The 9600-nt window shown below is 54.6% G+C and overlaps 2 protein-coding genes and 1 long non-coding RNA gene across 10 annotated transcripts in view; 1 reads left to right on the forward strand and 2 right to left on the reverse strand.

Annotated features, from left to right (window-relative positions):
- ASCC1 (activating signal cointegrator 1 complex subunit 1) overlaps window positions 1–1868 on the reverse strand; it is a 36247-nt gene extending 34379 nt beyond the window's left edge. Inside the window, exon 1 of one of the 4 annotated variants that reach the window (XM_041468106.1) lies at window positions 1276–1868. In XM_041468106.1, the coding sequence (XP_041324040.1) occupies window positions 1276–1347 (72 nt within the window). In that variant the 5' untranslated portion in view covers window positions 1348–1868. The remainder of the gene's footprint in view (window positions 1–1275) is intronic. The other 3 variants (XM_041468104.1, XM_041468103.1, XM_041468105.1) reach the window with 3 other exon arrangements.
- On the forward strand, window positions 380–7554 carry ANAPC16 (anaphase promoting complex subunit 16). 5 transcript variants are annotated; one of them, XR_005955213.1, is made up of 5 exons: window positions 529–1207; window positions 2895–3128; window positions 4946–5020; window positions 6739–6805; window positions 7127–7491. XR_005955213.1 is itself a non-coding variant. In XM_041468101.1 (5 exons), exons 2-5 carry the CDS (start codon window positions 2910–2912, stop codon window positions 7170–7172), a joined length of 330 nt encoding a protein of 109 aa, XP_041324035.1. In that variant the 5' UTR covers window positions 700–1207; window positions 2895–2909; the 3' UTR covers window positions 7173–7491. The 5 variants fall into 5 exon arrangements, 4 of the variants coding, with proteins under 4 accessions (XP_041324036.1, XP_041324032.1, XP_041324035.1 ...); XM_041468101.1 differs by having other exon boundaries at window positions 700–1207; window positions 2895–3051; XM_041468102.1 differs by lacking the exon at window positions 6739–6805 and having other exon boundaries at window positions 380–1207.
- Window positions 3199–4937, reverse strand: LOC121353899. Its single transcript, XR_005955214.1, has 2 exons — window positions 3965–4937; window positions 3199–3255 (listed from the first exon to the last, which is right to left on the reverse strand). It is a non-coding gene; the product is annotated as an uncharacterized LOC121353899 (long non-coding RNA).
- Window positions 7555–9600: the final 2046 nt, after the last annotated feature.

The following is a 9600-nucleotide window of genomic DNA, read 5'->3' on the forward strand; positions in this document are numbered from 1 at the left end:
CTCCTCAAACCTTACGTGTCTCAACCAAAGAGCAATTTGGTGAGAAGTCACAAGTACGTGAAGCACAATCAAGTGGAAAGAGGAAATTGAAGCAGTGTAAGCTATGTAACTCTGAAACTTACTAAAAGGCACTGTAACCTCAGTCAGTGTGACGTTTCAGAGTTTCTTGGGGCTTTAGCTGGCACTGAGTTAAAAATGTTTAGAGTGGAGAACATCTCATGGTGCTAAAACAAAGAGCCAGCAGTGTTCTGTCAGAGACTTCACATCTCCAGCACGTGAATTTCTATATTCACTGGCATGGGTCATTTAATATTGGTTGTCTCAATTTTAAACCAGAAACTGTTACTCGGAAAATAAAGTTTCCACCAAAAAAAATTCACCTTTGTCAGAAAGTTCACCTGTCCACTGCCAACAGAACAGGAAAAAATTAGGAGCTTGCCTCAGGAGCAACTAGCTTTTATCACAGAGAGTGACATCAGGTTGAGAAGGTTAATACTTTTCCCCTCAGTTGGAGCCCCACCTTTTAAAATGACTCACAATCATCTGAACTCACACGGATAATAAAAACCATTACACTTCAATAAAAGTAGTAATTCCTGTGGCTCATGGGAAGAGGTGCAGAGGTCAACTGTGCACAATGACGGGAAAAGGCATGAAAAATCAGTCGCTGCGGCTTTTACTTCCACGCGGGTTTTTTTTTTTTTTGGAGGGTGGGTTTGTTTTTAAAACACTGGTGTCACAGTTTCTTGACACAAGGACTTCTGAAAAGCGAGCAGCAACAGCGGCAGGCAGAGCGCAGCTGGGGCTGCAGGATCCGCCTCCTGACAGCAGCATCCACAGGGGCTCCGCGGGAACCGACTCCAGGCAGGGGCACCGGCAGGGCCCGCACCGCGCGAATTCCCGGGGCGCCGAGGGCACTGCAGCCACAGCCCCCCTCGGCTTTACTGTGACAGCGCTGCGGGAAGGCGGAGGGAGCTGCGAAGCGTCCCCACTCCCCCCACCGCTGCCGCCGCCATTTTGTTCCCTCTCCCTCCCCTCCCCTCCCCACACGCGTCCCGCCGGAAGTGGCGCGCGCCCCGCCCCATCATGCACCGCGAGCGCGGCCACGCGCGCCGCCCGCACCAAGCTGCCGTCCGGGCTCCCAGCTGAAGGAGAGAGCGTTCGGCACGGGACCGGGGAGCGCCGGGAGGCGGCGGAGGCCCGGAAGGTGAAGGGCGACGGCATGACCGCGCGGGGAGGGCGGAGGCTGCGGCGGCGCGTGGGCTCCGCACTCACCGGGAAGCGGCTCCGAGGGGCCACGGGCGGGAGGGCGGGGGAGGGGCGTGGCCTGTGCGTGGGCGTGTCCATGAGCGCATTGGGGCGTGGTCTCGCTGGGGGCCCCGCCCCAGCCAAGATGGCGGCTGCTGAGGTGCCTGAGGCCTTGGCTGGAGGTTCCTGTAACAGGCGCGGGCATGGCCCTGACCTGCCGCCTCCTCTCCGCTGTGTTTGTTTAAAATAAACCCCCTGCAGCCACACTTAGGAATCTGTCGGGTCTGCGAGCCCCGGCTGGCATCGTTTCAGCGCAAACGATCGTCGCGCCTCCCTTGTGAGCAGGGAGCCGAGCCTGAGGGTTTGCTGAGGGAGGCGTTGCTGGGTGTAGCGTAGCAAAAATAAAAGTTTGTTTTATGCAGGCGTTTTTCGTCACGGCCCGTAAGCCCCCAGCCTCCTGTGAGCTGCTGTTTTCTGTGTGGCACACAGTAATCTTGAGTGCTCTTGGGAAACTTAATAACAAGAGACAGAGGAACTGGACAAAGGGAACGGCTTCCCACTGACAGAGGGCAGGATTGGGTGGGATATTGGGAAGAAATTATTCCCTGTGAGCCCCTGGCATAGGATGCCCAGAGGAGCTGTGACTGTGCCCTGGCAGTGCCCAAGGCCAGGCTGGATGGGGCTTGGAGCAGCCTGGGATGCCATGGCAGGGGGTGGAATGAGATGAGCTTTAAGGTCTTAAAACCCCATTTTCTCCAAAAAAACCTCACATGTTTTCCAAGGGCACTGTCTGTGTACGCTACAGAACCTGCAGAAGTGTACTAAACACGATAACAGAAAGGAATGAAATGGGCAGGATAATTAGGAAGTGCTTATAAGTATTTGGAGGAGCAGCAAGTGCTGTCACTGATAAGGGCCAAGTGACACCTTTTGTGCTATCAGAGAGGGACACGGGGAGTTTTAATTCCCGTGTCGTGACAAACCCAGTACCTCTTAAAAACAAGGCTGAGAAGAGAGCGTGCAAGAGGCAGCTGGAATTGTGCTGCACAGGCAGACGGATCCTGAGGCACTGCCAGTTCCACTCAAATACGGTGTTTTAAAGGCAGAATCACGTCTGGGCTGATGCAGAAAGCAGCTGCCGCAGGTTCGGCACGGCGTGGCTCCCGGCAGGATGCGGAGCTGGAACTGGCAGTCCCGCAGCCTTCCAGGTTTTATGAGGCAGCAGCACTTCTGTGTTTGTGCTCCTGGAAACAAGGAGGGGAAAAGGAAAGAAACCCCACCTTTTATGGCCCTGGGGAGCAGGACAAGCGCTGGGGCAGCTAAAGGCCGGTGAATTCAGGCCAGCAACCTGCACCTCCTTATTCTTGTGCACGCTCTGGATGAATTCCCAGGGGAATTCCGAGGGGTCACAGCGGGGGTTACCTTCAGTTTCGGGGAGTGACAGCTGTGTGCCCATCCCCACAGTGGGCACAGGCAGCTCTGCCACACACACAGGGCAGCCTGGACGCTGTGGGGCAGCGGGGGCAGCTTCATCCTGCCCCTCACTGCCTCCATCCCTCCTCGGGATGCCTCCATCCCCCTCCCACTGTGGCCGCTGGGAACTCCGAGGCGCCCTTCCTAACTCAGGCTCTGCTTTGTCCTCCCAGCTGGGCCGGGGTGCGATGGCAGCCTCCTCCTCATCCTCCTCGGCCGGTGGAGTCAGTGGCAGCTCCGTGACAGGGTCGGGGTTCAGCGTTTCGGACCTGGCGCCGCCCCGGAAAGCCCTCTTCACTTATCCCAAAGGAGCCGGGGAGATGCTGGAAGGTGATTGCTGCTGTCCTTCTCCTTCCCTGCTCCTCCTCCAGCTGCTGACCTTCGCACCCCACTGGCAAAAGCTGGAGGTAGAAAGGAAGCACCGGGGTTTGGTCGGTCCTGGCTTTCCCACCAGTCGTTCAGGAGGAAGTGATTTTGCTGGCCGTCACCTGCTTTGTATCTCCATGACAACACTTCAGACCAGGAAGCATCTACCTGAAAGGGAACATGACTGTGTTAATTGCTCATTGTTAGCTAATCCTTTGATGTCAGGCAGGGATTGCTGCGAGGATAGCTGAGACAGGAATATTTTTTTTGGCAGAAGTAGTAATTTTCTTGGTTTGGGTTGGATTTGACTGGGTTAGTCCAGGAGGCAGCTTGTTTCCCTGCCAGCTTGCATCGTGGAAGGAGAAGCCCAACAAGCTCTGGGTGAGGGAGGAAGGGCAGGTCCTCCGGGTGACAGGGTTAAACCAGTGTCTCTGTGTCTGCTCCCCTTGAACTTCCCTTGTCACTGTGGGATGGCTGGGAGCGAGGCTGGAGTGTCCCTACTGCAGCACAGGGCAGCTGGGAGATGGCTGTGTCGTTGAAGGGTTGTTTTTATTACACATTAGAGCCCATATGCCAGGCTATTGAAGTAATTATGACTAAAGGTTTGCTCACAGAACTTAACGAGCCCTCAAAACAAATTAAAGTAATGAAGCACTTCGTGTTAGCAAATAGACAGGCAGCTGTTCCTCCTGAGAGCCACTCGGCAGGACAGACAGGGAGTCGGAGGAGGGAATCCAACATTTGGGTTGGAAACGGCCTCCAAGACTGTAGAGTCCAGCCTGTGACCAATCCCCACCTTCTCAACAGCACCAGAGCACTGAGTGCTACATCCAGTTGTTCCTTGCACAACTCCAGGGACAGTGACTCCACCACCTACCTGGACAACCCCTTCCAGTGTTTTTCCGTGAAAAAATTCTTGCTGATGTCTCCGCGATGTATTTGGGGCAGCACTTGTAAGAGGAAGCTCTGAGCACAGTGAAACTCTAGCTCTTCCCTGGGGTTCAGCTTTGGATTAGATTTTTCCAGACTTTTTTCTTTGAAACTGCTCTCCACATTGTTATGGCACAGAGCTTTAAATGGATTGTGCTTTGGGCTGACCTCTTTACCAGGAACACAGCAGTTCGCCTGCTCTGGGTGGCAGCAACAACCAAACACTGTCCCTGTTGCAGGAAGCTCTGGGTTGGCTTTTGAATTTCTGACACCAAAGGTGAGACACTCATTCTTTCACCAGGCAGCTGCCAGTGGAGAAGCTGCAGTTTCCTCTTCAAAAATTCCCACTGACTGACCGATTTTTATTGCTGCTTTAGCTATCTCGCTTGTTTCTAAATAAACCCGTAGGTATTTTTGGGGTTTTTTAGAAGGAGGCAGTATAAACTATGTCAGTGCTTGGTACACAATTAGCTGTGTTTTCTAGATTGCTTTACTTCTGAGTCACTTGCACGATCAATTACTGACTTGGATGGCAAGATACACATTATTTGAAACTGTGTAGGGTTGTGGTCTGAGCCCGTGGGAAATCCTAAAGCATTCTAAGGACACGAGCGTCTGAGCCCTGAGGGAATCAGAGACTGCCATAACATTACCTGGCTTCTCCTTAGCTTAACTTCTATTTGGACTTCTAAAATGGCTTGTCAGAGAGGATGTAACAGAATTCCACCTCGGATGTCTTCCCAGGCAGCATCAGGAACCGGCCAAAGCCCTGTGCAGGGTCACAGGGGCTGCAGTCAGCACAGGGGAAAGTGCCGGAACGAGGCACGGGTGACCCCACACCTCAAACATAAAAACAGCAGGTCAGGGGCACTGAAGGCTGCTCAGCCTCAAACTCTGGGGTTCAACCATCTCCTTTTTCTGTTGACAGATGGCTCTGAGAGGTTCCTCTGCGAGTCTGTGTTCAGCTTTCAGGTTGCATCAACATTAAAGCAAGTGAAGCACGGTAAGCGCCGGCCGCGTGTGGCTCGGGGAAGGCGGCGGGGGCAAAGCCTGACCTGCTCTGGGGTGTCAGCCACAAGAAAGCAGAGTGAACGCTAAGTCAGGCCACCACTGAGTCCTTTTGCAAGCCCTGAGCAAAGCGCTGGGAGCCCACAGAGGCGGGGTGGGAACGGGCTGTGCCTCCCGAAGCTTGTTTTTCCATGGCTGTGTGGCAGCACAAGGTGAGGCGGGAGGAGGAGGTTCTGGGCAGGAAACGCCCACGCTCTGATCTCGGCCCAGCGCTGACTGTCTCTCTGGCCTGGGGCGGAGGGACGCTCCATTCCACCTTTGTTTCTCTGCTGAGCCCTTGTGGCCCTGGCAGGGTCAGGTGAGGTTTCCAGAGTCACTCGGGAGGCGGCCACGCGTGGCGTGGCGTGGCGTGGCATGGCGTGGCGTGGCGTGGCGTGACAGGGCTGAGTACACTCCCTGCCTCCCCAGGGAACAGCCTGACGTCCTGTTTGAACCTCTGCTTCCCTGCCAGCCTCTTTGCCCTCGCCCAGGTGCCTGTGACCCAGCCATGGGCTCGGCTGCGTCACAGCTTTGGTTCTCACAGAGCCCAGCAGCAGATCCTGTCTGCTGCTTGAGGGTCACATCCTTTCTGGTCCCCGCCTCTTGTCAGCCAGAATGGTACTTCCACCTGTTGTCTCTGAGTGGAGAGGCTTCCTGTCCTCCTCCGGTTGGGGGGGTGTGCAGCAGCTTGCAAGGCCATGATCCTGTGTTTCTGCACCAGAAAGCAAAGCTGAACTCCAGAGCCATTGTTTCCAGAGCTCTGCTGTGGCTGTAGCTGCCAGGGGCTGCTACACAGCCTGGCACCCCAATAGACACCAGCCTTTGGAACTGTGGAGCACCTCCCTGTTTTCTCCCTGTAAGAAAGGTGGAGGGCTTAAAAAAAAAAGATCGAGGTCATCATTTTTTGGCTTGTTTGTTTGACAGTTCCCAAAAGGGTGCAGGAGGTGGAGTGAGAACAGTCCCTCTTAAAGCACCCACTGCTGCAGTCAGCATAAATCACACACAGTTTATGTTACGCCTCTTGCTAGCCCTGGGCCGTCTCTCCAAGAGGCTGCAGTGAGCTTACAGCGCTGTTAGACTTCCAGCAGAGCTGGGAGAAGGGATGTTCCCATCTCTGCACCACTGCAGCACATCTAACTGAAAATGGACCCTGTGTGCCCGACACACGACTGGTTATAAATAAACCTGAGAGGAAGATGTTGTCTGGGGACCTTCCTCTCATTAGCAGGCTCTGCTTGCAGAGCCTCTCTGCCGCACTCATCCAGGTCCTCCTCCAAGGACCTTCATCAAAAGCACAGTTCCTCCTGCTGCACCCAGCTCTACCGTGGGCTGACCAAGCCCTCTCTGAACTTCTCTGTTCTTCTGCACTATAAATATTTATACTTTATGAAATGAGCTGCATCCTGTTTTCACCCCCTACACTAATGGGCCTGATGTTTCCCTGTTAGGACTTGAATGTACATGGCACGGGCAGGGATGGGTAAACACACTGTGGGGCAGAAAAGCCTGTCCCTGCTTTCTCCTCGCTGTTTGCACACAGTGGGTTTGAATTCAAATGAGCTCCGTGGGTTTTATTCTGCCCTGCTCCCCACTGACAGCTGGGAATTTGCATCTAATTGAAAGGTTTAATTGCACTGCCATTGCAAACCACAGTTACCTTTGAACTCCTCGCAGATCAACAAGTCGCAAGGATGGAAAAACTTGCCGGTCTGGTGGAAGAGCTGGAGGCAGATGAGTGGAGGTACAAGCCAATAGAGCAGCTCCTGGGATTCACTCCCTCCTCAGGCTGAGCGTGTCTGGATTGCTGCTGTCAGGGAGCAGAAGAAAAACGTTCCCTGGCCCGGCTTCAAAACACCCCCCCATTTATCAAATGCTGACAGCTGCATCGGCAGGATGGGGCTTTGGGTTTTTTTGAGAGTGGGGATCCCCCGTAAAGCTGCCAATAAATGGAAATGACGAGATTCTGTAGGTCCTTACAGGCTGGCAGGGCTTGGTTTCTGTAACTTAGAAGGCAGGATCAGCTGTACAGACAGCCCCTGGATCATCTCTGTGTTGTTTACAGAGGGGGGCACACGGACAGTGTGGCTGCGGGGAGGGCGACCTCGTAACTCGGCCCGGGTTCCCGCTGGAGCGCAGCCGGAGCACTGGGTGAGCGGGGAAACCCTCTGGAGCAAATGCCAGAAGCACTCCTCAGCCCCTGCCGTCGTTCTGGGGGATGGACACAAACTGTCCCAGGGTTGGGTGAGGGGCCAAGCGGCGTCACCTCCTCCAGCAGTGCCTCGGCCATTGCCCAAGCTGTTCCCTCTTCATCACTGTTTCTGTGGTAGCGCTGGCAGGATACTGCTCTGTCTTTATTACCCTGAAACTTTGTCCTCTTTGTTCTGTATTAGATTTCTCTGTGACAATAAAATAACTCTGTCTTTGAAACTCTTTATCTGGTCTGATGAGGGAAAGAATCAGCTGTTTAGGAGTTAAGGAGGTGTAGTGAAGCTCAGAGGCAGATGGACTGTCATGATGGTAGACTGAAGTTCAATGTGAGAGGAACCAAACCATGCTCAAAAGTGGCTGGATTTAAGTCAGATTTTAATCCTGGTTTAACTCAGGCAGAGGAGAAGACCCTGGTTTAAACCCATCCATTTTAATCATCTTGTTTTTCGGTTGTACTTCACTTCTGTTCTTGGAGGGAACTGGATTTCCATGTTCTGGCATAATCATTTCAACATGTTGATTTTCCATGGATGAGAGCCTTCGCCCTATGGCTCTGCTGGCCAGCAGGGGGTAGGAGCAGCACCGTATGCAAGCAATTATTTGATTTATTGCTCCAGATGCCTAATTTTTCCATTTTCAACATCTTTCTTACGACATTATTGTATTTTTTTACTCACTTTTTCAGCCCAGCCACATCTGCATTGAAACAGATTAACTGGGATCCATTCCCATTTTAGATCACCAGCAATTAGCTAAAACTGAGGGGAAAAAGTATACAGCCACCTTCTGTGTTTGTTGCTGTGAATAAATCAGTTCCAGTGCCAGAGTCAGCTCTGGGCCATCCAGAGCCCCACGCTGCCTGAGCCGCAGGTGAAGCGGCAATTCCAGCCCCGTGGAAATTCACCGCGCGGCTGCCGGAGCGGCGCAGGGGCGTTCTCACGTAGGGCTGCAGCTCAGCTGAGACTGTCCCACGCTGGCCGCCCCGGCCACGGCCCCAGCCCGGAAAACCTCCTCCCCAGCCTTGGAGGGCTGCCAGGCCCTGCTCTGCGAGGGCCTCCTGCACAGTCAGCGGCTCCGCGGCCAGGAGCGCTCCAAACGTGACGGCAGGCGGGATTCAAACTGCAGCCCAGATGGGCTTGCTCGAGAAAGAAGGGAGCGCTTCAGCCCTCCACTTTTTTGTTTGCTTGGTGGCATCTATTTTTAATCCTGCTCACTCCAGCCACCTACGTCTACCTCGGCCAAACCTGCCAAAAATCCTCACCCCGTATCATTGTGGGGTTTGGGAACGGAGCAGTAGACCCCCAAACTCCCTCACTCCCACCCAGTAACCCCTGCTCGCTGACCCAGCACAATCAGCCACAGAAAGAGCTTTTCCTTTTCACTGCTCAACTTGGGAAATTTTTCCACCCTGCCAGCTCTCCTGGGATGCCAGGGGCTCGGTGCCTACAGCTCTGCCCAGGGGATGCAGTGCCCAAGCATTGCCCAGACTTCCCCATCCAGATCCAGAACACAGCAGGGCTGAGATTTATCCCCCTCGCCCTCCTCCCGTTGCTTGTTTTCCAGCAGTTTCTTGTGCTGGGACAGAGCAGGAGTAGGGAACGTCCCCAGCTCCGTGCTGTACATGGTGTGTTTGTGTGTGTGCCCAGCACCAAAATAGACACATGTGTGAGAGCCATTGAGAGGAAGTGAAAAGTTCACCCTGTACAGTACTACGAATGCAAAAACATGTTGTTGGCCGTTCCCTCCTCCCGCTCAGTAAACACTTTATGTAAGGCAGGGAGAACTGGAGGGATCCGTACGGGCGAAAACCTTCCACGCTCGCCCTCCTCCAAACCCAGGTTTTCCCTGGCAGCTGGAAATTCCCAAACCAACCTATTTCCTGCTTTGCAGATCAGTGGGGCTGCGCCAGCGGTGGATATTTCTCCTTGGGGTGTGGAAGCCCCACGTCCCCCTCGTCCCGGGAGCTCGGGGGGCCGTTCAGCTGGGCGCGGAGCGCAGGGGGGAGGGAGCCCGGCAGCTGCCAGAAAAAGTTGATGAGGGGAGGGGAGGGAAAATAAAAAAAGAGCCGAACAAAGAGCCTCGTTCAGAGCTGCTGTTGGTTTTCCTGTGGGTGCTCGCGGCAGAACGTTATGTACCGGCACAAGCCCCGCTCACACCTCCCCTCCCCGGCTCCTCGCCGCTGGCCACGGCCCCAGCGCCGGCCACGGCGCCAAGGCACGCGCTCGCCTCGCTGCCCGGGCAGGCCGCCCGCCGGGGAGGGCCTCTCCCGGCATCCAGGATGCAGCAGTGTGGGGCAGCACCCCCAGAAACACCCTCTGCCATCTTTCC

This window comes from Pyrgilauda ruficollis, unplaced genomic scaffold (assembly GCF_017590135.1).
Source record: "Pyrgilauda ruficollis isolate IOZ18807 unplaced genomic scaffold, ASM1759013v1 scaffold210, whole genome shotgun sequence".
In the NCBI taxonomy this organism is placed as follows: Eukaryota; Metazoa; Chordata; class Aves; order Passeriformes; family Passeridae; genus Pyrgilauda; species Pyrgilauda ruficollis.

Excerpts from the sequence above, each read along its gene's own strand:
- ANAPC16 (XM_041468098.1), top strand. The coding sequence starts at position 638 with ATGACGGGAAAAGGCATGAAAAATCAGTCGCTGCGGCTTTTACTTCCA. Across the intron at positions 1,208-2,894 it reads AGGCGGCGGAGGCCCGGAAG|CTGGGCCGGGGTGCGATGGC; the intron begins GTGAAGGGCGAC and ends TTGTCCTCCCAG. Across the intron at positions 5,021-7,126 it reads ATTAAAGCAAGTGAAGCACG|AGGGGGGCACACGGACAGTG; the intron begins GTAAGCGCCGGC and ends TGTTGTTTACAG.